The sequence below is a fragment of the Simochromis diagramma genome, unplaced genomic scaffold, assembly GCF_900408965.1.
Source record: "Simochromis diagramma unplaced genomic scaffold, fSimDia1.1 OVJJ01000802.1, whole genome shotgun sequence".
NCBI lineage: Eukaryota > Metazoa > Chordata > Actinopteri > Cichliformes > Cichlidae > Simochromis > Simochromis diagramma.
Window position 1 is genome coordinate 13564252 of NW_024387492.1, and position 25260 is coordinate 13589511.

Consider the following 25260-nt stretch of genomic DNA (forward strand, 5'->3'; position numbering starts at 1 on the left):
AAGATGATGACATCGGCCTGTTTGATATATCATTTAATAATAATAATAATAATAATAATAATAATAATAATAATAATAATAATAATGGATTGCATTTATATAGCGCTTTTTGGGACCCCTCAAAGAGCTTTACAATACCACTATTCATTCACTCTCACATTCATACACTGGTGAAGGCAAGCTACAGTTAGCCACAGCTGCCCTGGGGCAGACTGACAGTTGGGCTCCAATGATTAGTAGTTCTGTGGGTCTTTTTTGCACTTATGAATTCGATGCAATAGTTGTCAATTATAGACCTATAAATAGAAACAACATGTTACAACCTCAAGATAATAGAATTATTAAAAAGCTGAAGTTCAGGTTTCCTCATTTTTCCCCCTTGAAGGCAAGCTTTTTCTTTCAGTTCTGCAGTACAATTGTTCATTTACTGCTTATCTGAATTAAGTTCCTGTGTGCTTCTGAGCTGTCAACATACCAATGAAAGAAAATCAGCCAAAATCTAATGTTCAAAGAGCAATCTTAAAAAGATTATCATCGGCAGAGCAGGCAGTGAAACAGGTTTTAAGGAACTCCAGATATTCAAGAGGAGCATTCAAAGTGCCTTCCTGTGTATTTATCCATTTGCATCTGGCATCCGACTGCAAACAGTTTATTCAGGTGCTCTAACAGGCAAATTCAAGAATGCTTTGCATTACTGTGACTGTTCGGCTCCATTATCCCAGCACCCAGAAAATGTATTTAAAGCAGCTGATAATTTCTCCTGCTTTAAAAACCAGCGAGGATTAATATGTTGGTACCAGCTTTGTTTCATGGGTTTCAGGCTACCCTCCAGGTGTTAGGGACACACCTATTTTTCAGTAGACTTTGCTTAGAAAGCGGTTGTGATGATGATGATGGTGCTGGTGAAGCTGTAGTTGTTGAAAGCGAGGTAACAACAGAAGCAGGGGCAGGCGGGACTGTCACCTCGCTCTTTGGTTTCGTATTATGGTGAGAAGTAGGTCTAACCTCCGATATATACGGTCTATTTTAATCCCGTCCTCTCATTGGCCGGTTCACCTCTGACGCCAGCTCTCGGTACAGCACGCGCAGGGCGGATGACACGCGCTATTTCCCGTGTTAAAGTTTCAGCAGTGATGCAACTCCGCGCTCAGGACAGGTGACACCTGAGTCTTTGCGCTCTAAATTGAGGAAGTATTAAAAAAAAACAATATTAAAAGACAGTTGCCAAAGTGACAGCGCTCTTAACACGACAACTTACCGGAAAAATAAAAGTTTATGTTGCTTGTTGTGGTTATTGAATGTTATTACACGATTTTCGTATAATGCACTGAAAATTTGGGCTACATAGGAAATAACTGACTATCTTAAAAGTAGAAATACCTTAACATGTCTAACTGGGTGCTGTTATTTTAAGGTCATAAAAGAGAAGCAGAGTTTAAAAATAAACCTTCAAATTAAATAATAATTAAATAACAAAAAGATTAAATAGCATAATTTCATCACACTAACTTTAAATAAGAGCCATTGCACACCATACTTATATTTATTTATTGTTATTATCACACTTAACGTTGCAGCTGAGGGCCCTGTGACAAACCACCAAGATTCCCCACTATAGCAGGGAAAACACCCAAAATGCTCATCAAACATCAATGAAACTATTAATGGTTTTGTTGGGAAGTCCCTCAGAGTTCCCTTACGGGTCCCAGGGGCCCCGAGTGTTGACCCTGCTGCCCTGCAGCCTGCAAGGGCGGCACACAGGGATGTATGAGCGCCATATTGCGCCTGACTGGAGCACCAGCGGGAGAGGGAGTGTGCGGACCCGCCGTGCAAACCACCGTCTCATCTCTGGTAAGACTTTATTCTTATTTCAACACCTCCGTCCTGCTGACCGACCCCGGCAGCAAAGCAAGATGGAAGAGCTGCAAAATAAGACTTTGTTTGGTTTTATTTATTTATTTTTGCTCTCTTTTTTTGTGTTGCACTATACAAAGCAGGCAAATCTCACAACAGGTGTCTTTGGGATTATAATGGGAATGTGGCTGAGGGCGGCGCAGATGAAGCTTCTGCACAAAGGGGAGCATTAAGACAGCGTGGGTTTAGGAGCCCACGGTTTAGTCGTCTAAATCTTTTACCGTGTATTTTTATTAGGAAATCTTTTTAGTGGAAAAAGTGGAACGTGTCATAAAGTGGGCTTGAGTCGTTTCCCCGTCGATGTGGGTGTGTACCCAGCGCAGACATTACAGTCCCGGTGAAATATTCCCTGTCTGCCGTCACTTTGTCCCGTTTTGTCACACTGTAGCTGAGCACTCCTTGCGCTAAATGCACTGTAAAACAGCATTGTTTCTGTTGTCTACTTCTTTCTTTTTAATCGACTTTGTGACGCGATGCAGGCAAATATTGAGCATGAAAGGCTTCCGTTAATATGAAGTGGGGTGTGGATTTTTGAGATAATGACGTCTTCAAAATAAAAGACCAAAACCACAGACGGGTGGGGACCATTACGTTTATCAAAGGTAGTGGTTGAGGTGTGTTTCTGTACTAAAGCTAAGCTGCATGGTGTCTGTGTGACTCAGTGTTAAGGTAAAGCAAGATTTCAGGATATCCGGTGTTACATTTCAAAATAAAGCCTTTCAAGCGCGACATTTTTGGTATTCGTTGATAAAAGACAAGAAATGGCTGTAAGAGAATTTTAAAAAAGCCAAACAACCAACATCACCATTTTACCTTGTTAATGTGTATAGGTGTATAGGTCAATGTGTATCAGTCTGTTGCTGGCTAACACAGATGGATAACCATAAGTGTTAGATACACATTCACACTACCAGTTTAGAGTCACAACTTAACCTAACCCCACGTACGTGACAGCGCGTCATTGATCCACTGATAAGCAGTATGGTAGTGCCCATCAATGGATCACTGTGAATTAAATAAATACATCCATTTGAATATGCAAACATGGGTTTTTATTTTGTTATTCCAAATGAAAATACTTAGGTTTAGAAGTTCCTCATAGACTGAAGATTTCTCTATTTTGTTTTGTGGAAGGATATTGATAATTCGTATTATTATAGTACTAAGAGGGGTAATAATAATTATAATAATTGTAATAAATATGAAAAATAATCGACGGATTAATGTTTTTTTTTAACCAGTGTCTCAGGGGATTACTAGAAAACAATGACCAGTAAGACCAACTGCTCTTAATTTGAAGGCTGAAAAGCCCACTTCCTATGTTATTGTATCCGGCTGCCGTTGGCTTGTTGGTTTCCAGGGTGATTCATCCTGATGACTGTAGTCCGCAGGAGTGTCGCGCTATCCTCAGTCGGGTTTAAGTAGCGCAGAAGTGGCCGAAACTCGTTTCTCTTCTTTCTCTCTTTTCAGGAAGGCGCAGTGAAAGCCGCAGTCGCTCGGAGTACAGCTCTCTCCTTTTTTTATTTGACAGTTCCTCGCTCGAAGCCGGGAAAAGGACAGAAAAATGCCCAAAGCGGTAAGCAGCCCCTTTGATTTTTCTGTATAATTTCACTCTGTAGTTCTGTGACAGGTAGCTTGTATTAACTGAATCACAGCAGGTAACGATTACCACACTCTCAAATCTGTCTAATCCTATTCGGAAAAATATATAAAGAAATGGTTTTATTATTTTTGTATTATGCGAATCTCATAAAAATGTGGTTATAGCGACACTATTATTATGACAGTAGAGCTTTATGAGATTATTAGCTCATGTAAAAATACGGTAGTCATGTTAAAGGAGAATGCCACTGAAAAAACTCAATGTCTTACATCTTTATTATTGTTCTCCATTTATTTTTACTTGAAAGATAAGTGTGAACAGTGTTTAATTTTAAATGTGGTTGCTGTTTAAGTGGGTAGATTTATATTTTTAATAGCTATATGCTTTTACTGGATAAGGGTGGAAAGTCTTTGAATGCAGATGTTGGGTGGAAAACTGGCAAAAAAAAAGTGACTTGCTGTCTATATAAACTGTATTTTATGTAGTTACCATGTATATGTGAACAGGTTTTTAGCCTTCAGTTACTCCTGACTCACTTTGCCCCACCCGAGCTCTTACATACTGTACAGTGGCACATGGCTCGTCCTGTATCTATCCCTCTTTGTTATGGAAATGTGTTAGATTAAAGCCTATGTCAATATTTTTCTCCGTATAGAAAGTGTCAGAAAGATAAATTAAGCCAAGTTGTTTGCATGAGTAACTCATGCAAGTCATACTCACAGTTTTAAAGTATCTCAATGGGAAAAAGGCAAACAGTATCAGAAATAGGTGCAGTTGTGCATTTTGTGTTATTATGGTGACAGGTTGCTGTTAAACAGATTCATATAGGGATGACAATGACTGGAGCCCAGATGAGCATCACTAAACATTTGTCGGTTTGTTTAGAAATGCCTCAGGGTTGTCATGAGCGTCACTGTGGAAATGACATCATTGCTGTCTTGTTAGCAGCAGCACACAGAGTCCAGTTGACACAAAACAGCCTTTTTAGAAAATCATGTCAGAGTATTTTTTTCCACGATACCAAGAAGTCACAAGGCCTTTCTTTTCTTCCTAAAAAGTTTATCCTAAAGACTAATTCAGTGTGTGGCCTCATGATTCGCCCAGTCTTTCAGACATGGCATGAGTAAATGTCAGTAGGACACTGTTTTTTTAGTAAATCTCTTCTTTCGATGCTGTGGGTGGGGAAAGCTGGGAAACAAAACCCACAGCGAGAGTCAGATGAGCCTTATGTTACATTCAGCCTGTTTAATTTCATCATCTGTTAGTCAGTTGAAGATTATCTTACTTAATCATCAGTCTGTGCAGTTTCAAAAATCCCTTTTTCTTCCCCTAGACACACATTTTTGTTTGAGAAATGACAGTTAAAGCTGGTAGTTTTTGTCTCTTCTTCATAAAAATGCACCTTTTGTGTCAATTTAACACATTTCTTTATTTCAAAGACACAAAATTAAGTCTAAAAACATTTAGGAAAGCCCTAATGAACAAATGTGAAGGTATATTTCATTTTAGCTAATGATCCTGAGAAACCAGAAAGGGACACAAACCAAGCCTCAGGGGTGTCATAAGCTCCTACTAATGGTCCCAACCCCATGATAAATGGGTGTAAAAAAATCTGTGCCAAAACCATAGACATAGATCCATAGATTCAGCTCTTATGTGTAATAATTCACAAAAACTCACCAAAATCATCTAACCATCCGTCTGCTGTGAAACAGTCAGGAAATGTAAATGTGAAGTCACAGTCAAGCAGAAAAGGATCAAAAATGCAGACTTGCCTTAAATGTGAATCAAACTGAGAGAGAAACCTACAGGCACTCTGCAACTGTTAGAGTTCCGATGATGGGTGTGATACCAATCATTCCTGCATTGTGTTTTATCACTGTGGGGCAGGACTTCATTGCAGATTTGCGCGAGCAGCGAGGTCTCCCGTTCACCCCTCTGAATTGCACATTATCCAAAGTAAACCTCAGTGCTCCCAGAATTTCCTCAGGATCACAGCCCTGTGACAAAATCAACACAAGGCGTGGCTGGCATCACCGTGGATGGGTGTTTTCTTCTCATGTCCAGTCCCATTGTTGCTATTTGTTCCTTTTAAATAATTGATTACTCAATCATACGAGGAACACCCTCCAGGCGTGATTCACCAATCCCAAAGTGGTTACAAGTCCTTGAAGTCTCATTCTTTAGTTACTTGTGTTAAATGTTGACAGAACGAGCTGGCCTGTTCTCTCTCTCTCCGTCTGTGCTGCAGTCATTTATTGGTATATTGCCATGGTGACTCCCTTTGTACCAGACTCTTGTAAAGCCATGCAAATTATGCAGAGGTTAAATATTGAATGGTCATCACCGAAGAATGCACCGTAGCCTATTCACAGTTTAACTACTGAGGTGATGCCCAGTAGTTTAAGAAACTTCTTAAACTTGCCACTGAAACATCCAAAGGAACGTTAATCAAATCTCGTGGTTATACAGAGCTGGGAGGGGTTATGTACGCATAGACTTTGGAAACTGGAATAACCAAGTCAGTCAGGCCTCTAAATTTGAAGGGTCTCAATTTGATGTTAGATTTGGAAATGGCACTCTAGGAAGAAAAACAATAGTGAAAGCAAATTGCTGTTACAGTAACCTTTCTTGCAATGAGTGTCTAACCTGATTAGAAAAAGATAATTTAATCTATCTTTTTCTAAAGATTACCTCCAGCCTGTTCCTTAAAACACACACACCCAGTGTAACCATACAACATCTTGTGCAGATGGAGTTAATAAAGAAGATCTAGGAGACTGCTTTAACATAAAGACTGGAAACTGGAAGGAACAGGCAGCCTGGCTCTGTGCAAAGATTCCACTTGTGAGCCTTAATCCAGGCTGGTCATTTATTTTCACTTCCAGATTTAATGCCTTCTACATTTGCTTGTAGAGACCTTTTCACTCCCAACTGTTGAAACAGTGGTTTCTTGGTCCATTGAGTACCATGAGTGAATTAACACAGTGATAAAACTGTATTCTCTGACATCACAATGTTTTTTTTACTTCATTCTTAACCCTTGCTAAACTAGTATTTTGGTATGGATGCACTTCAGTGTCAGCATAAAACATCTTTAGATTCAGGCAGATATGTTGGTCTTCAGTGATTGGGTAGAAATAACCAGGTAGCAAGGAGGCAATAGGGGACTGGAGCTTGAAAGGGAGTGGAATGAGTTGATTTCAGGTACTTTGTGCACCACATTGCGGTCTGATCGCCTCATTTAATTCTGACAATGAGATCATGTGCACTTGTTACCATGTTTTGGCTCTCACTGCTTAATAATCTGTGTTGCCATAGAGCTCGGATTGCTTGTTAATGTTTCATAGCTACCACTGCGGTGCATCTTCCTCTAGGAGTGATTTGCATAACCTGTGCTGTTACAGTGGGTTTAGGAAATAGAGCTTCTGTTACTAAAATCTTGAAGTCCGGTATTAATATGAGGCTGGGGTATAAATGGTTAATATGAACTGCTGGACTTTCCTCTGACTAAAGTTGCTCTTTGTGGAACTCTGGGTCCTTGCCTGGTGTATTTTTAGCATATGTGTCATGTTTTCTTTACCGCTGTGAATGGCCTCAGTTTATTGTGAGTTACCGTTGGAGAACTTAGTTTGAGATCAGATATCACTCACTCACTGGTTTCCACTGGCTTGTCTCCTACTCATATTCATATATTCCATTCTCTTCTGGTTAGGGTGTGTGTGTGTTTTTTCCTTCTAGATGCTCCATCTGTAACTGTTACATCTGTAACTGTATTTGTAACACCTCAAACTGTAAGCGCTAGAGAACAGTAATTTAAAAAGAAGAAACCTAAAAAATAATACTTAATAGAGCCGTTTCTGAGCGATTCTGGTGAAGTTTTTGTGGTAGGTAATCCTTCTCCTCTGGGATGTAGATGGTGATATTGGAGGCTACTGGGGCACTGCAACTGAAAGGAGAGCTTTGTTTTGCTGTGTAAAGTAAATGCAGTGCTTCCCCTCCTTCTCCAACCTCCAAGCTGTGACTTGAAGCGGGTAGGGGTTGCTTAATTGGGAGAATGACTCAAAACCTTTCAAATTGTATGCACATGTGCCATTAGAGGGTTGAGCTCAGTGCTTCATTGTTTTTATTTTGTTGGTAAAGCAGAGTTTGCTTTGCTGCTGCTGGGTTTTAATGTCATGTGAGTTGACTGGCTAACCTGACTTGACAGCAGCAGCAGCAGACTGGGGCAGTAAATGGGGCATTTTGAATATCCACTGACTTGACTGCTGTGCTCTTACAATATCCTGAAGGGCACAGCGGTGAGGTGCTTTTCCATGCACTGCTGTGATTGGATTTGCCTTCCCTGGAGGATTTGCGTGTAACAGTTAGTTGATCAGTCCGTAAAGCTTCATGGGAATCAGCGGCCCTCTGAGTCACCACATTCGTCGCTGCTCCGGCCCAGATATCCCTTTTCCAGTGGGCGTCATTCAGTTTGTTCACCACTGAGGCTCAGTGTAGTTCACAATGGACTGGAGATGAAAGATGTCACTGGAGGCCTTTCTCTCTCCTCACTCTGTGTCCACTAACCTCTTTGTATCGTTTTCACTGGGCATTAATAAGCTCAGTCAATACCCTGAGTATCTGTGCCCCCCCAAATACCAGAGACGGTTGACATTATAGCCACAGAAAAGAGGTTCAGTATGTGGGTTACCTCAAAGCAGCTACTGTAAATATTTGTGCATTGTTGCATGGTCTTTGTGTAAATTTCATATCGTGCTTACTGATTACTAACCAAACCGACAATACAGAATACCGTTTCTCTCCATTATGAGACACACTTGACGTCAGTTTTCATTATTCAGCGAAGCACGGCAGTCATATTGTTTGAAATGATTCTGCACGTTAATCACCGGGGTGGATGGCTGTGAGTGGACATTAACTTCTGGGCCTGTAGAGCAGGTTTCAGTACGATGGACCTCCTCTTTTTGTAAGCACGGGTCACTGTGATCAGTCATTAACCAGAGAACTGAAAGACTCTGAAGTTTTGAATAGGACTGAGTGAATGGAGTTCCTTCAGTTGAACCATCCAGAATAACATACATTGTGCCATTATTAGCTTGGGAAACTGGTGTAAGCTGTGCTTATGATATCTAATCTTACTTTCATGAGTTGGACTCGTCACTGCATATTTTAATCAATAACACCTCCAGATTTGCAGCACAGTTCCCTTCAATCAGCTGGTCTGTCTCTGAGAAAGCAGAGCCCCTTCTGTTTACTCTGCAAATACACCCCCCTTACCAAACACACACTGACACACACATAAACACACACATTGCAGCTATGTTCTGCAGCAGTTTAGTATGATTTACCTTGTTTTTTTTTTTTTTTTTTTTTGTTTTTTTTTACCTATAAGCACCCCTCTGTGTCTCGGGGTCAGCATTTGAACTTTTTTTCTCATGTTTTTCTGCAGGTCAATGTTCGCGTCACCACCATGGACGCTGAGCTGGAATTTGCCATCCAGCCCAGCACCACCGGCAAGCAGCTGTTTGACCAGGTAAAGTGCATATCACCTCTGTACTTGACTGTGGCATCAGTGTTGGCCTTTTAAAATATTTTAAAGACTTTGGAAACAATATTATGTGGAAAAGTTACTTAAGTTACTTAAGTTAATGCACATTATAAATCAAAAATATTTGTCAAATTAAGAAATTTTTTCAAGTTTCCTTTCCAGAAAGAATTGCATTTAGATTAATTTTCAAACTGCTGTGACCTGTATTATTGCACCAGTAAACTGGGCTGTTGTGACTTTCCAGTCATTACTTCTGGGCCTGAAAAGCTGTCCAGCACAGACCAGATTACAGGATCTTTTTCCTTAAAGACTCCTTTTCAGCATCAGGGACTGTTATTAAAAGTTTCCGGTGATGAAGAATAACAGCTAAATATAACGCTTAAGATGAAGCGAACATGGAACTTGATGAATATGTCAATCAACTTGATGGCTTATGGCTTAAAGTGGTGAATGAAGTCTGTGTGGCTGGTTGCACAGTGTCAGTGCAGAGTGAAAGGTGTGGTCACAGTGAAGTAAACATTTACCTGTTGTGACTGTAGCTGTCTAGTGAACGGTGGTCTTCACTGACTGTAAATTATTACTGGTTGCTTCATTCTTCTGCAAAGCCTTACAGCTTAATTGTGCTGGCATTTAACCTCAGATTTATGTTTCTGTAGTCTTCCATCAGGGGCGAGTTGAGTGTTGATGTAAGTCAGTTTGATATTTTTACCCACTACGTTGAATGACATTACGTAATCATAGCATGTGGCTTTGTTTCTTGTTGCTATTACTGGTCACCTGCCTTACTAAAGAAGACCATTTTAATTTTCACTTTCCTGTTGCTTATGACGCCATTGTGAAACTCTGTAGCAAAGATCCAAATGTAGATGACGAGTCATTAGTATGAGCTCCTCTGTGGCTTTTACGACAGCACCGGGGGAGGGAAGGCATTGTTTTAGCCACTTCCTGTTTAACTTGTTTTTCAATAGCAAAGTAAAGCCGACTGTGGATTGATTTTTTTTTTTTTTTTTAGTCAAAGACATTTGAATGCAGTCATGTTAAGTGTAGTATTGACCTAAAAAATCACAACAAAAACTTCCAGATTCAAAAATGGTCATGTTTGATGTCTCGTGTAAAGTGGTGTATGAATTACTTGCATGTAACTGATCAGTTCATAACAAATTTTCAAATAGCAGAGTCATCGTCACTAGTTTTGTTGAAGTAAAGATGAACTGAAGACCCTGATGTTGACCTCTCTTTATTTGCCTACTTGTTACAATGGCTGTAAGTAGGGTGTGCCACAGATAATCATTCTCTCTCTGTGAGTGCCAGAGACAGTTCACAATGCTCTATTTTTATCATCAATACAATTTGCTACTCCAAGCATGGGAAATTATCTCCAAAGCTTTGAGCAACCGTTCACTGTGCCTCCAGGTTTAAATGTGTGACAGTAACTTTGGAAATTCCTTGGCCCTGAAGTCTGTTTGTGCCTGATTTAAAAAAATATATATATATATATTTTGAAAGCCTTGAAAGCAGTCGGCAACAGAAAACAGAAGTACCCTCATAGAGTTCAGCAGCTTCTGTGGAAATGCTGAGTAACAACAGTGAGCTCATTCCCAGTGCGAATGTGAGGCCTGGCGTGGCCCGTGTGGTCAGCGCTGATCATAGCCTTCGTCCTTGTCATGCTGCTGTTAAGGAGAAACGCCTGCCACTCCCCTACACACCCTCATACGGTTTCACTTCCATGTGACTTCTGCTTCTTTTCGTTTTGCCTTAAGCCACAGTTAGGAAAATCACTGCCACTGCATTTTACAGTAGTAGCAGTGGTTAGTTAAATCTGGCCACGTTCGGCCTCCAGATACTTTCTCCTGCGTCGGTGTGGTTTCGACAGATTTTCAGCTTCAGCTCTGTAGAACTGGTTTGGATCAGTTAAAAGCTGGAGGGACAATTGCTGTGAAGCAGCTGAAATCATGGCAACGTTTTTAAACAGTTCAGCAATGTCTTGAACCGAATCCAAGTCCAAGAAATATGTCTGACAGGTGGCAGCAGAACAATGTGGCACCCAACCCCATATGTCAAAGATTCATACAAAAACATTGCTGAGTTCCTCGTCAAGAGAGGTAACATGTTCCAATGTGGGATGTTTGTGGTTGTGTTATGGTAGAGCTATTCTTAGTTATTAAAATGAGCAACTCTGGCTTTTCAACACTCCCTTGGTCATGGTCATTGTCATTTGCCTCGAACCGGCAATCCCACCTCAGGGCACACTCCATCTTTGTCGTGGTCGGTCCTTGTTTGGGGGGGAAACCTCTCCCTTCCCCGCCTCAGTCACTGGAACACTCTGGGTCAGTCTGCCTGGGGGATCCAGTGAGTAATGCTTTTTCAGGCCAGTGGCATTCCTGTCTTTTACCACAAGGCCTGAGCTCCCATAAACCAGTAGGAGAGACTTTCACTCAATGTCTGATGGCTTTTAGCGTTAACCTGACTGCTAAATATTTCACAGGTGTTTTCCCCCTCTTTTCTTAATCATTGCCAGAAAAATGCAGAGCTGTCCTGGTTGCCTCTTTGGCCTCTTTGGTTTTATGTATGAAAATTTACTTATTCATGCTGGGTAATGTCATCAAGAATTTTTTAGTAAAACCATCCACAAGTTAGCCAAAAGGCATTCAATTCAGCACTGGAAAAAAAAGGCTCATATGTAAGGTAATAGTCATTAATTTAAAAGTCTGAAACATTTTGTCATTTTTGCTACGGACAGAAACATTAGGAGACATTACAGCCTCGTAACTAAAGCTGGGATTCTGGGATTCAGTGTTAGCCCCATACTGCGGATCACCTGCTTTACGATGCTTCATTTCAGTGTAACTTAAAGATATAAACTTGACAAAGTGCTAACAGAGAGCTTCCTGGGTAAAAATTCAGTTATGTGAATATCCTGTCTGGCAGGTAGGACGTAACACATTCTCTGGAAGAAAATGAGAAATTCTCATTCTGGATGAGAATCAGGCTGATCATTAGCAAAAAAAAAAAAGAGTTTTCAGTTAGTGCTGCCTAACTAGTAGCAAATATATTAGCAGATTTCATAAGACTTTAGTGCTAGCAAGGTGAGGGCAGACAATTCCTTAAACCACACAGAGTATTTGCAGTAGTGAGAACTAGGGGAAGTGTCTTGTTTTCTGCAGTGCACTGCACGTGAGGAAGAGTAATGGCCTCTTGTTTGGGTGTGCCTGCCTTAAACCTGCATTCTCTCTAGTGGCCCACAGGGGGCGACTCCACTGGTTGCAGAAAGTAGTCCAGCTACATTAAAGTCTATGAAAAGCTACCCTTTAACTCAGTTGACGATTAACTTCAGTAAACACTTTCCTTGTGAGTTTGTGGTCTCAGTTGTTAGTTTCAGTAAATATAATCCAATGTTTGTTTTTGTGAATGATGATCCCATCGGAGTCAAATAGTGCAGTAAAGCAGGGTGTGCTTTAGGGTGGGCCACTGTTGTGATAAGCATGTAGTGTCTTTGGCTTGTTTGTCAGATTGACTCCACCAATACCAAGACAGTGATAGTTAAAACACTGAGAGACTTCAATACAGGACTTCAGTAATGTAATGTTACAGTGATGATGAAGCTTATTATCTCATAATCTAGTCTAAGCCATTGCTAAAACTTAAACAAATAGTCAAAGGATTCAGTCTATTAATTCATTTTCTACCACTTTAACCCTATATCTGTCTTACTGGTTTTACTTTATAGTTTTAACAGTAAGGTATTGTGACCATATAGGATTTTGTTTAATGTTAAAAATGTAATCAAAAGGCTTAAATTGAATTTCCAAAAACCTTGAAGCTAAGTTTCTAACTGGAATAAGTGCTACACTCGGGTTTCAGAGCTCTTGACGGATATTGAGGTAAACTAGCAGCAACCCATTAAAGTCGAGGCAACCTGCCAAATCACCCTGCTGCGAAGTCAGTCCACTAAACCGTGTCCCCAGGTTCAGATTTAATCCACCTCTAATGAACTGTATTATTTTCAAAATCCTTTGTCAGCAGGTGTCCGTAACTTGTACAGCATATTTTGGAAGCTAGTTAATTTTTTTAGGCGAACCACAATGTTGTTGGTAAGCTTATACGGATTACTTCAACGACAAAGTGGTATCAGGGATTTCTTCAACTGAATGTGAAACAGAAGCTCATTTAGGTATATGTGTCGCTGTTCCTTCTGGTATCTCTCCCTCTCAGTCTGTGGACCCCAAATCTAAAAGCACCATGAAAGGACCGATTGTTTTCTCAAGCCTTATGAGTTTCACTACAGGTGAGATACAGGCTGAAGTGCTCTTGCTCTCTTATTCCAGGCTCTCGTCTTGTTGCTGCTGCACTAAATACAATCCATCTAAAGGTCTAAAACAAAGCCAGTCTTCTTTCATTCAGGGACTTGTTGATATCTATCAAGAAGAGAAAAACATTGTGGATTTAGCTAAGTGTTGCATTTAATCAAAAGAGTCTTGTTTTGCTGCATGATTACTTATTAATATTGAATGATCCTTAAAAATGATATTTTCCAGTTATTGTTGTGGCGATTTACTTATTGTCTTAACTGTGTTTTTTGTGATTTAAAAGAAAATGTTCCTCAGGGATCCTCAGAGACCAGTAAGAATACAGTGAATGGTTTTACAGTGGTTCATGCCCAGGATCTTATGTGGCCAGAGGGATCAAACATGTAGCATTTAAGAGCGTACCTTTGTTTGTCCTGGCAGTGTCTAACTGCATTAACTAAAGCCTGAGAATGTGTAATACTATGAGGGCTGTCCACCAGATTACTGTGGTACCTGAGTATGTCATCTTAAGGATAGATTGTATAGACTTTGCCAAAGGTTGAAAATCCTTCAAAGGCCTTTTCACAACTCGTCATTGTGAGAGGAGAAAAATTACAAGTTAGTGTGATTATGTGGAAAATTACAAGGCATGAAGGCCATGATCTTTGTATTTTTCTGAAAATGAAAAACTTTGTGTCACATCCAGTTAATAAAAATGTTATTAAGCTACAAAAAGATTTCTGTTGTAGTGCGTTAGGCGATAAAAGGAATAGCTGTTGTAGCTCTGCTAAATCTGAGTGCTTTCTGTTTCTCTGTACAGGTGGTAAAAACCATTGGCTTGCGTGAAATTTGGTACTTCGGGCTTCAGTATGTGGACGGCAAAGGTTACCACACTTGGCTAAAACTGGACAAAAAGGTAAAACCCAGCTTTAAAATATGTTTGTGTGTGTGTGTGTGTGTGTGTGTGTGTGTATATTGATACTTAATTGTGAATGATTATTATTATTATTGATAATGCCAAACCTGTGTCTTATTTATACTTTGATGGGCACTTTCCTTTTCATTACATGGTACCTGATTCCTGCATACTGTGCGTGTATGTCATGTCTGCCTGGCTCCTTTCACACCCTTCCCTTTTGATTAGTATGGAGTAATAGAGAAAGAATGCATTGTTCTGAGGGGGCAATGTATTCAAAGGTCTCTTGTTTGCCTTTCATTCAGTCAGTAGCTGCTATATTGCTATATGCGTAATATGACATGGCACCTGGTTTCTGTGTGCTGCGGTGGCTAAGGAGGGTGGAAGGGGTGGATGGGGTCAGGGCTACATGTTATCAGCTGGAGGTGGATTATTTGACAAAGAGTATGAACTCTTTGTGAACCATAGCTGCCTCTGTTATGTTCCTCTCTTTCCATGAGTAAACACACTTTACCTGGCCTCGGCTCAGTGTTGATCTGCATTATCAAACGGACAAAAACAGTCTTGTGAAAAGCACACATTTGCCTGATAAACAAAAGATCCCTGGTTCGATTCCGGGAGGGGACCCAGATCCTTTTTGGGGTTGCGTCAAGAGGGCATTAGGTTTTTAAAATAACAATAAATCTGCCAAATCAAACGTAAAGCTTGTGAATAAGGGAGCAGCCTAAAGAAAATCAGCCAGGTGATAAAGTCATATGTCCATAGTCCACATGTTCAACTCTGCAGCTGATCCTGTCCTAATAATCTGATCTGACGATAATTGATGGATTCCAAATTTAAACCACTAGTTGGGTGCTACTTCTGAATCTCAAACTGAAGCAAGGAGGGAGGCACCACGTTTTTACATGAAAGAAAAATGTGTGGGATAATTTTTGAAATGGTTATGAAGAAAGGTTATGAATAATACCTTTCTGAATGAAACAAATGCCAGAAACGATGCTAATCTGTCCTGTCAATTTATAATTTTTTTTCGAAGAGAGAGGGAAAGAGAGAGAGAGAGAAAGAGAGAGTTATACTTGCCTCAGTCAGCAGCAGCAAACTGTACACTGTCTGCTGACAGTGCAGCTCATCAGCACAATGCAGTGATCAAACTGGAATATTCCTGGTCCCATTCTCTTCATCAAGACTGCCTGGTTCCTGTTTTGAAATGAGAGGAAGAGGTGTATTGTGTAAACACACACTGTAGCTGGGAGTTAATAAAGTTTATTTCGACTAAATGAAAGGGCAGATCCCCCTTTTTAGGTCATTACAGCGCAATGGGTTTCATACGGTTTAAAGTGTGGATCAAATCCACACTTTTTTATACCACAGATTGTGATTGTTTTGTAGCCAATAATAGTAAATTTGTTAGAGAAACTGTTTTTAAAACATGCTTTTATAGCGTCATGATTCACAGGATGATTCTTGCTACAGAAAGTCTTGATTTACACTCTGAAAGTTCTGGCATTTATACAGTCCAGTTTTACAATTTGAAACTGAAGTCACAGCTTGACAATCATTTTGAAAAGAAAATGAAAACCTGTCCATAAAATTACTTGGAATACTTTGAGATAGCATTTGCTTAGATAAGATATCAGCCTCTTATTTAACCAACTTATCAAGGCAGTAAGTGAGTATGTTTATTGTATAATTTCTCTCCAGGTGTCATCTCAGGATGTGAAGAAGGAGAACCCCCTGCAGTTCAAGTTTCGTGGCAAGTTCTTCCCTGAGGACGTTTCTGAGGAGCTGATCCAGGAGATCACCCAGAAGCTCTTCTTTCTGCAGGTGAAGGAGAGCATCCTGAGCGACGAGGTCTACTGCCCACCAGAGACAGCCGTGTTGCTGGCCTCCTACTCTGTTCAGGCCAAGTTTGGAGACTATGATAAGGATGTCCACCGGCCTGGGTACCTGGTGTCTGAGCGCCTACTGCCACACAGGTGAGATGTGAGCTCAGAGCCACTAATTGAGACTTGCAGACTTGGCTTATTAATCTAAATCACTTGTTTGTCCTTTTTTGCTTTTAATGGGGAAAATTTCTTCGAAAAAAGGAAGTAGCATGCTTAAAATCAGCAGCACTGGTTGAACCAGCTCCAAAGAAATTTATAGTGTCTCCACCCAAAGAAACAAAAGAGGAGATGGATTTTATTGAGGAAACATTGTTTCTAATTAACAATGAGTCAAGAGCAAATTATGCTTGTAATCTGTTTAGATGGGCTCTTGTTCCACCCTCACCTAGATATATGCAGTTACTCTTCATATATATATATATATAAATTTATTTATTTTTTCCGTGCCAGTTATCATCAAACACTCCTACAGGTTAAAAGTAGGAGTCCATTTTTACCACGCTTAGTAACCAGGAACAGGATTTTAAATGTGAGTGGGTATGTCAGGAATTGGCACTTTAAATGTCTGGGCGTAATGCTTTATGTGTCTGTCCCAAAGGTGTAGAGATTGTTGCAAAACTAAACAACAAAGTGCTGCCTTGTACTGATCTAAGCAAGAAATTTGAAATTCTTCTAGAAATCTACAACAACAAAAAAACCACGCCTGCAGCTCTAAGCCCCTCCAACCACACAGACATGAACATATATGCATTAGGATGGAGCGTGAAGTCTAAAGTAACTCAACAGCATTTTGTGCTTTTTACTATATCTTTGATGCAGGATAAGAGAACAAAATTCCCAGATCAGCCAGAGGGTTGCCACGTTATGCTATCCCATAGCATAAAGTTCCACTTTAAACCAACAGAAACTGCATGAAAATAGCATATTTCTACATTAATCCCATACATTTTTTTCTCTGTTTCTGTCTACAGAGTCATGGAACAGCACAAGTTATCCAAAGATCAGTGGGAGGAGAGGATCCAGGTGTGGCACGAGGAGCACCACGGGATGCTGAAGTGAGTTACTGTTTTTCTGCAGTTCTGTTAAGAATTATTTTTGTGTAATCCTGCATTACTAAAAGGAATTGTGGTTTTCATGTCCTGATCTTTGCCTGTTCTTGTAGGGAGGATGCTATGCTGGAGTACCTGAAGATCGCCCAGGACCTTGAAATGTACGGAGTCAACTACTTCGACATCAAGAATAAGAAGGGAACAGAGCTGCGTCTGGGAGTGGACGCCTTGGGACTCAATATTTATGAGAAGGATGACAAGTAAGCTCCTTCAAGTACACGGCCTCTGTGTTGGTGTCTCTTCTTGTTGTTGGAGTAGCTGTGGCCCTGGGGTGGCTGTGGCTCAGGAGGTAGACCAGGCCATCTACTAATCAGATTGAACCATCACCAGCAATCTGTGGTGTGAGTGTTAGGTGTAGAAAAAGGGCTTGAGACATGCTGTATAAAGCGCTTTAAGTGCTCAAGTAGAGTTGAAAAGTGGTGCATAAGAACCAGTCCATTTACCATTTGCACAATTAAACTGGCTGAGCCAGGTTCATGTCTGTGCTTAATCACTGTTCCTGTTCTACAGCAGGCAGTATGACAAGAATAACAATGAAGACACAGGAGATACAGACAGTTAGAAATTTAAAAAAAAAGTTTACTTTGAGTCAAATGTCTGCTGTGCAGGTCAAATAATAGGTTCTTATTTGGAGTTCTTCTGGGTTTTGGACCACAAGTTGGCACATAATGTGGTTTCATGACTTTAGTACTTATTTTTTGACTGCCTTGGGTGACTGTGACCTAATCTCTTTTAGAGATAAAGGTTATCAGTTGTTTGTAGAGGTTCACTTCATGCTCTACATAATTCTGAATGGGAAAAAAATCTCCTGATGCATAGCAAATGTTTTTGGGCCATTTAAACATGCAGATGATATACAAAAGCTGCAGACATTTTGCCTCGCCTTTCATTCCATCTGATTCAGTTCTCGTTCTTACCTTTGGTAACACTGAGATAAACTTGCTTAACCAGGCTAAAGTGTACAGTCAATCTCTACCCATTTTTTCTGTTAAAAACAAACAAATAAAACAAAGTAAATGTTTGTATTTTTTCTATCCTTTGATCAGTTTGTGGTGCTGTGCTTGAAGGCAGACCTACTTTTTGAGAGATCCAACACACACTGGTGATTGGGTGTTTCCACATTGCTTTCTGGCATTGCTTGTGATTTTCCACTTTGTTTGTAGGCCAAGACACTTTGGGAGATAATCACCGTCTGGTTTGGTGAAATGACTTCTGAGATCCCCTGTGGCCTCCTGTGTGTGGTTACTGGAGTGAAGTACACTGTGTTAAAGGGGCACGTTATCCCAGATGACTTGCATTTCAGTCACTGACCCCGTGCTTGGAAAAGCTGCCAGCTTTGGCTTCGATTGTCACTCTTCACGTATTAAGTTTGTCCACTTTCCTGCCATGCAGTGCGGTCTGCCATGTCTGTGGAACAAATGAGCACAGCACAATGGTGACATTTTAAAGAGAAAGCTTGGCATCTCAGCTCTCTCATCAGGCCTCTAACTGAACATTTACAAGCTTGGTTTATTGTCCTCTCAAATCTAAATGATTTAATTACCCTTACTGCCATTGTGTTTGAGTCATTCCTGCGCTTCATTTCACTTTAAGTCTAATTTAACAGCTTGAGGTATGAAACCTCCAAGAAGAGAGCAAATATATTGTTAGGAATCAGACCAGGTCTCGTGTGAGTGTCTCTTTGTGCGCTCGCTGGGATCAGCATAAAAATGCCTCTCCTCCATGGTGCCCTCTGCTGTAACCATGGCTACGCCGACTGGTTTTTCAAGCTGTGCAGCACTTAAGAATGCGAAGCAAACCTACAACACTCTCTCTCCAATGAGGGCAGCCGGCCCACAATGCAACAGTGCAGCCAAGGTTTCACCCAGGCTGGAGCTGGATTAACTCCTTCTGCTCCCGCTGCTGTAGCTCATTTTTAAAGGGCAGTTTTTGCTTTTTTTCAGCCAAAGCTTTGTCTTTAGCAGGCAAGTGCAGCCTCACACACTAAATTCACTTTTTAGCATTTAGGAGTTAAACGGGTGTAATAAATAGATTCTTAATTGGCCTTAACTGTGTAGCACTGAATAGTCCAAGCTTGAATGACACACTGGACCTGAAACTGTTATTTATATATATTTTTTATATCAATGCAAGTTACTTTAATAAATTTTTTTTGTTGTAGAGCCTGACCAATATTGGGATTTTCGGTAGATTACTGATGCATATTTTAAAAGAGTAAAGATGCTGGCTGATAATCTTTGCCTTTTTGTTCGTTGAGTAGCTGTTAATGCCACATATTACCACACGGTTGTTTCTTAATTAGTCACTCATTTAAGCTTTAGTTTAGACTGGGCATAATGCATAATGCATAATGAGACGGTTCTTAAATTAATTGGTGGCACATTCAGATGTAAGTTAGTTCTGCTAGCTACTAAAGTCAGCAAATAATAAATGATATTATCAGCAGAATGAGTCTGGTGTCTCAAGGAGAATTGTGTCTGTTTGTGGAGGCATTTTACTACATAGAGTGAATGATTTTGGGTATGCAAGCTGTACAGATGCACTTGTAAATGGTAATGGTAAATGGCCTGCATTTGTATAGCGCTTTACTCAGTCCCTAAGGACCCCAAAGCGCTTTACACTACATTCAGTCATTCACCCATTCACACACATCACACAGGCAATGGCAAGCTACGTTGTAGCCACAGCTGCCCTGGGGCGCACTGACAGAGGCGAGGCTGCCGGACACTGGCGCCACCGGGCCCTCTGACCACCACCAGTAGGCAAACATGGGGTTAGTATCTTGCCCAAGGATATTTGGCATGCAGCCAGGAGGCAGCCTGGGATTGAACCACCAACCTTCTGATTAGTGGCTGACCTGCTCTGCCACCTGAGCTACAGCCACTTGTGTGCAGGGGATTTTGATGTAGGTTGGAATTTTAAATTTGCATAAGCAGACAGGGGGACCATGAAGAGGAAATATTGTTAAAAAAAAAAAAAAGCTCCAAAAAGCAGCATGAAAGACATAAACAGCAGCTGCAGTGGACAGTTTTCATTGTTTTTAACAGCCATCATCTGTTTTCTGCTACTTGGCCGGCTCGTGGGGACAGCAGTCCACTCAGAGACGCCCAGTCATCTCTTTTCCTGGCCACCTCCTTCAGCTCTTCCATGGGGACACCAAGGTGTTTCCAAGCCAACTTAGAGACACAAACTCTTGATTGTGTCCTGGGTCTGCCACAGTGACTCCTTCCAGTAGGACATGCCGGAAACATTGCACCCAGGAGAGGTCTTTGTCAAATGCCTGAACCACTTCCTTTAGTGGCTCTACTCAGAGTCCCTATTGAATGACTGATCTCCTCTCCTTATCTCTGACACTGAGTACAGACTCCCTTTGAGGGAAGGTCCTTTTTGCCAGTTCTATCTCCAATATCATTCTTTTGGTCACTGCATCCAGCTTGTAAATCTATAGCTTTGCCTTCTCTCTGATACAGTATCCCTGTCACCAAGATGCCACACCAGTCTGCCTTTCAGTTCCATTCTGATCCGGAGTGGGCATGCACCCTTTTCCAGCTGAGAATCAGTCTCGGAGGTGCAAAGTCTTTCGCAATGAGAGCTCAGCAAAAAGACACATAACAGCAGAAACTCAAACAAGAGTAGCCCACAGACCAGTTATTCCACACATTTTCTTGACACTGCCCCCTGGTGCCAGTAAACAGCTACAACATAGCTTTTTGTAGGACCAGTGTACAGCTTGAAGCAAAGACGGCTGCACCCATGCAGCTCTGTCTCAGAGTATCCCGAGTATGCAGCATTACTCTCTGTTATCTATTCAGCTTTGTGCAGCTATCATTATCTGACTTTTTACTGTCAATTTACAACAAATTTTCATTTACAGACTGCAGCAGTACTTGAAGCTGGAGCACACCTTTTATTACTCATATATTTAGTTTTTGCAGCCATTGCAATCAAATGCTAATATTTCTTACACATGAATTCTTATACATTAGTGAATTAGTTAAAAGAGAGACTTGGTAGTAAAATCCATTTATTCATGGTTTCTCCTTTTCAAAGCAAAAATCGAAACAAGTTTTGAGCAAAGAGTTCTGTGCTACCAAAATGAATTGATAAAGCACACCTCCGTAGACCACAGAAGTGTGATAGAAATACTCAGCAGATAACTTCCACATTGTTTTCTCAATTCCACAGGCATGTGTCAGGGTCAGCTGGAGCGAAATTCCAGTTCAGGGAGTATAGTTTCATAGTTTCATAGTTTCATAGTTTCGTTGGCAGGTGTGCGGCTGCTTTTTCAGATTATCACATTATCGGCCTCTCCATTGTGTTGAAAGACAGGCATTTGTTCCGTTTTTTTTTTTGGCACTACAAGTAGCCTGCCACACCCCAGATTCATCCCTCCTACTTCGTTACTGAAATCCATGCTAAGAGGATTATTCTGACTCAGAATGAATGAAATGTGATCCAAATGAGATTGTTCAGTCTATTTCTATAGCTTTATGATATATAAACTGTCTGTATTCTTATAATAAATGGGGCTAGAATTGAGAGTCACAAATTTACTCCAAGCTGCCTTCAGTTTGGTTGTTTAGTCCAAAATAAAATAATGTGACATAAAAAGTGAGTTTTTTACATTTGAAAAACTATAACTAGAGATTTTAGCATAAATTCAAGAAAAGTGAAACGATGACTTGCTTCTCAGTTGCTGATTACTTGTCTATTAATCTACTAACCGCTGGAGCTGAAGTATTAATAACAACTGATAAGAATGCACATTATTCCAAGGAAAGTGCTGGAAACATTACTTAAATTTTAATAAAATAAATTTTATTGGAGCAATCACTCAAGCTACTTAAAAAGTCTAATTTTATTAAGATCTTTGTCATTGTAGGTCAGTATTTTGAGCTTGGAACAGAATGAAAGAGACACTTGTCTAAGGATGAAAGTGCTAAACCTTTCAATGCCGTGTAAACCAGCAATAAAACCTCAGGACGAGACCTGAAACCAGTATGAAGACAATAAAAACTGGGTGTGATGTAGTATTTTATTTCGTCATCATGCTCTGTGCAAGTCCATTTTTTTTAAAGAGGCGGAGGTGTAAATACTTATGTTTTTTTAGGCCATCTAGATAACAAAACAGTTCATACAAGAGAAGACCAAGAGCAATCAGTTTTTTACAGTGTGAAAAAAGAAAGCTGTGGTTAATTATGTACAACATTTTTGGTGGAAAAATGCACTCGTACTTAGCAGACAATTCAGGTTTTTATGTTTAAAACACTGTATTGGCACCATTATCTATCTCAGTGGAAACATGCAGGAAGGTCACACTATATCAGAAAATGATTATTATTGTGTCCCAGTGAACATCCACATTATCCCATATATTTCACATTTATTTTCTTGTGCTTTCTCCTTCAGACTGACCCCTAAGATTGGCTTCCCCTGGAGTGAAATCAGAAACATTTCTTTCAATGATAAGAAATTCATCATCAAGCCTATTGACAAGAAATCTCCGGTGAGAAATCTCATCTAAGCAATCACACACAAACACACACCTCTTTTTTCAAAGGTCCTATTTTTCTATGTAATTTCCCTTACTTAAAGGATTCTTTGTCTTTAATATCAGGCTTTTCAGGGCGTATTGGGTTACAGTGTGTTTCTGTATTTAAGCTCGCTGCTTCCATTTTGCCTGTGGTATCATGTTTCTCTACAGCGGAGGGGGAAACCATTAGGCGTATCTCCCATTACAATCGAGCATAAAGAATAGCCAGAGCTGCTTTCTAGGCAGCGCTGTTAGTGATTGACTGCAGACACACACAAAAAAGCAAGTGGTATAAACCTTATCTGTGCACTTCAGGCTGCTCTGCCTTTTACTACGAGTGGAGGTTGTTTTTTTGTTTTTTAGCACCGGTATTCATTATTCAGCCCAGTGTCTGTTCTGTTTTCTCCTTATCGTTCTTATTGTTTGATTCTTTTCCCAAATTCAGGACTTTGTGTTTTACGCCCCGAGACTGCGCATAAACAAGCGCATCCTGCACCTGTGCATGGGCAACCACGAGCTGTACATGCGTCGCCGTAAACCCGACACAATTGAGGTGCAGCAGATGAAGGCCCAGGCCAAAGAGGAGAAACACCAGAAGCAGATGGAGAGGTACGCAGATTGTGGAGATGAGTGTAATTTAAGAAGTAGTTTCACACTTAAAAATTATTGTGTAACTGTTGTCTTAAGAACATAAGTAAGAACATAAACCCTCTAGACTATTATGGTTTTACCCTTGTGCCATTCACTGAGAGTTTGATAAGAGCTGATGTGTTTTCACTGAGTCAGCTGTGAATAAAATGAGCAATCAACCACAACATTAGAACACGTCATTGCTGCAGCTGCTACTAACACCCCTTATCAGTTATTATTTTCACAGTAACTTGATTGATTTTTATTTAGAGGTCTGGGAGGAAAGAAAAGGGTGCACAGAAAATATTAGAGGTTTGATATAATAACTACAAAAAAGGTGAAGTGTAGGAAATGTACTTCCTGTGTTCACTGAGCTGAATGGATGTTGACCCTGATCTCAACAGCAGCTGTCAGCTCACTGTCTGTCCCACACAGCTGTTCAAACACAGACAACCATGAACAGACAACAACAGTGAATACCAGAGAGAGAGACATCAGATCACCAGTTCAGGCTCGCGCATAGTAGCCCGCAGTCTGTCCAGTAATCAGGTTGACTGGTGTTCAAACATAATTACCAGATGGTTTACAATGAGTCCCTTAAGAAACTTTATTTAAAAGGGACGTGAAACGCTACACAAAGGCTAACTTAATTCAGTTATCCCTGCTCTCAAAAAACTGACATAGATGTAACACTGTCTGTGAAACTGAATTTAAGAAATAAATGCTTAAAGTTTTAAAACCATGTTTAGCGCCATCTGTCTGTGCGGAGCGTGATGTCATGTGGTTGGTTGCGTTAATAGCTAACATAAACTAATGTAAGTCTATTTAGTGAGAATCAATAACTCAGTTGAAAATAATGACACTAAAACTAACTACCTTACTAAGTACTCATTTATAAAGTGCTTTACAAACCCAAATATTATGGCTAACAGCTGGATTTTCCTGTTTGAGTGCAGCTAGCCAAAGAGCGAGCAGCCAATTACTGCTAAAGAGACAGACAGTGGAAATTGACACTATTGGCTCAGTTTCTTAACATAGAACTCATTGTTCTATTTAGGGCAACACAACTGTGATCCCCTAGTTTTAGTGTTGTTATTTTCCTCGGTATTATCGATTCTATCATTAGTTAGCTAACAATAACTAATGTAAATCTATTGCAACCAGCCAATCACACGACGTCATGCTAAAAGAAAATGGCGCTAAACTTTAAGCACTTATTTCTTAAATCCAGCTTCACAGACAGTGTTACATCTATGCCAGTTTTTGAGAGCAGTGATCAATTGTGTATATTAGCTTTGATGTGTGTAGCATTTCATGTCCCGTTTAAACATTAACAAACCCAGAGAGATATCAGGTTTTTTTCTGCAGCAGGAGACATGAGCAGGATGCGAAGAGAGTCAAATGAAGTTTAACTAAGAATAGGGAAGAGAGAGATGAACAACTTATCCCAAATTTGAGAAAATGAACTGTTCAGCTTTTTTAGATTAAGGCAGATTGACATAAAGTTTTCTGAGAGACAAACAAAGTCCGGCTGTGGAGTATTTTAAAATTATAGTGGATTCCAAGAGTTTGTCAGAGACTAAAATGGTGTTTAAGAATGAATCATAATTAATTAATCATAACCCAGTATATAAAAGTTAATTGCTAAGTTACTAATGAATTATTTGGACATTTAGTGGACAAACAATTAGTTAAAAAATTAACTGAAGCCAATAATTTCATTGCTGTGAGTAAAATTCTTGGTTACTGAGGGCTCTGCTCACATCCTTCTATCAGCTGATTTCATGCCAGCTTTTTATAGCTCATAAACCCTGAAGTCATTCAGTTTGCCA

At 40.2% G+C, this 25260-nt stretch overlaps 1 protein-coding gene across 1 annotated transcript in view; it reads left to right on the forward strand.

Moving 5' to 3' along the window:
• The first annotated feature begins 1765 nt into the window (after nucleotides 1-1765).
• ezrb (ezrin b) overlaps nucleotides 1766-25260 on the forward strand; it is a 29763-nt gene continuing 6268 nt past the window's right edge. Inside the window, exons 1-9 of the mRNA XM_040018595.1 lie at nucleotides 1766-1851; nucleotides 3385-3490; nucleotides 8970-9053; nucleotides 14175-14270; nucleotides 15972-16246; nucleotides 17128-17211; nucleotides 17319-17465; nucleotides 22675-22771; nucleotides 23244-23407. Coding sequence (XP_039874529.1) covers nucleotides 3479-3490; nucleotides 8970-9053; nucleotides 14175-14270; nucleotides 15972-16246; nucleotides 17128-17211; nucleotides 17319-17465; nucleotides 22675-22771; nucleotides 23244-23407 — 959 coding nt within the window. The 5' untranslated portion in view covers nucleotides 1766-1851; nucleotides 3385-3478. The remainder of the gene's footprint in view (nucleotides 1852-3384; nucleotides 3491-8969; nucleotides 9054-14174; nucleotides 14271-15971; nucleotides 16247-17127; nucleotides 17212-17318; nucleotides 17466-22674; nucleotides 22772-23243; nucleotides 23408-25260) is intronic.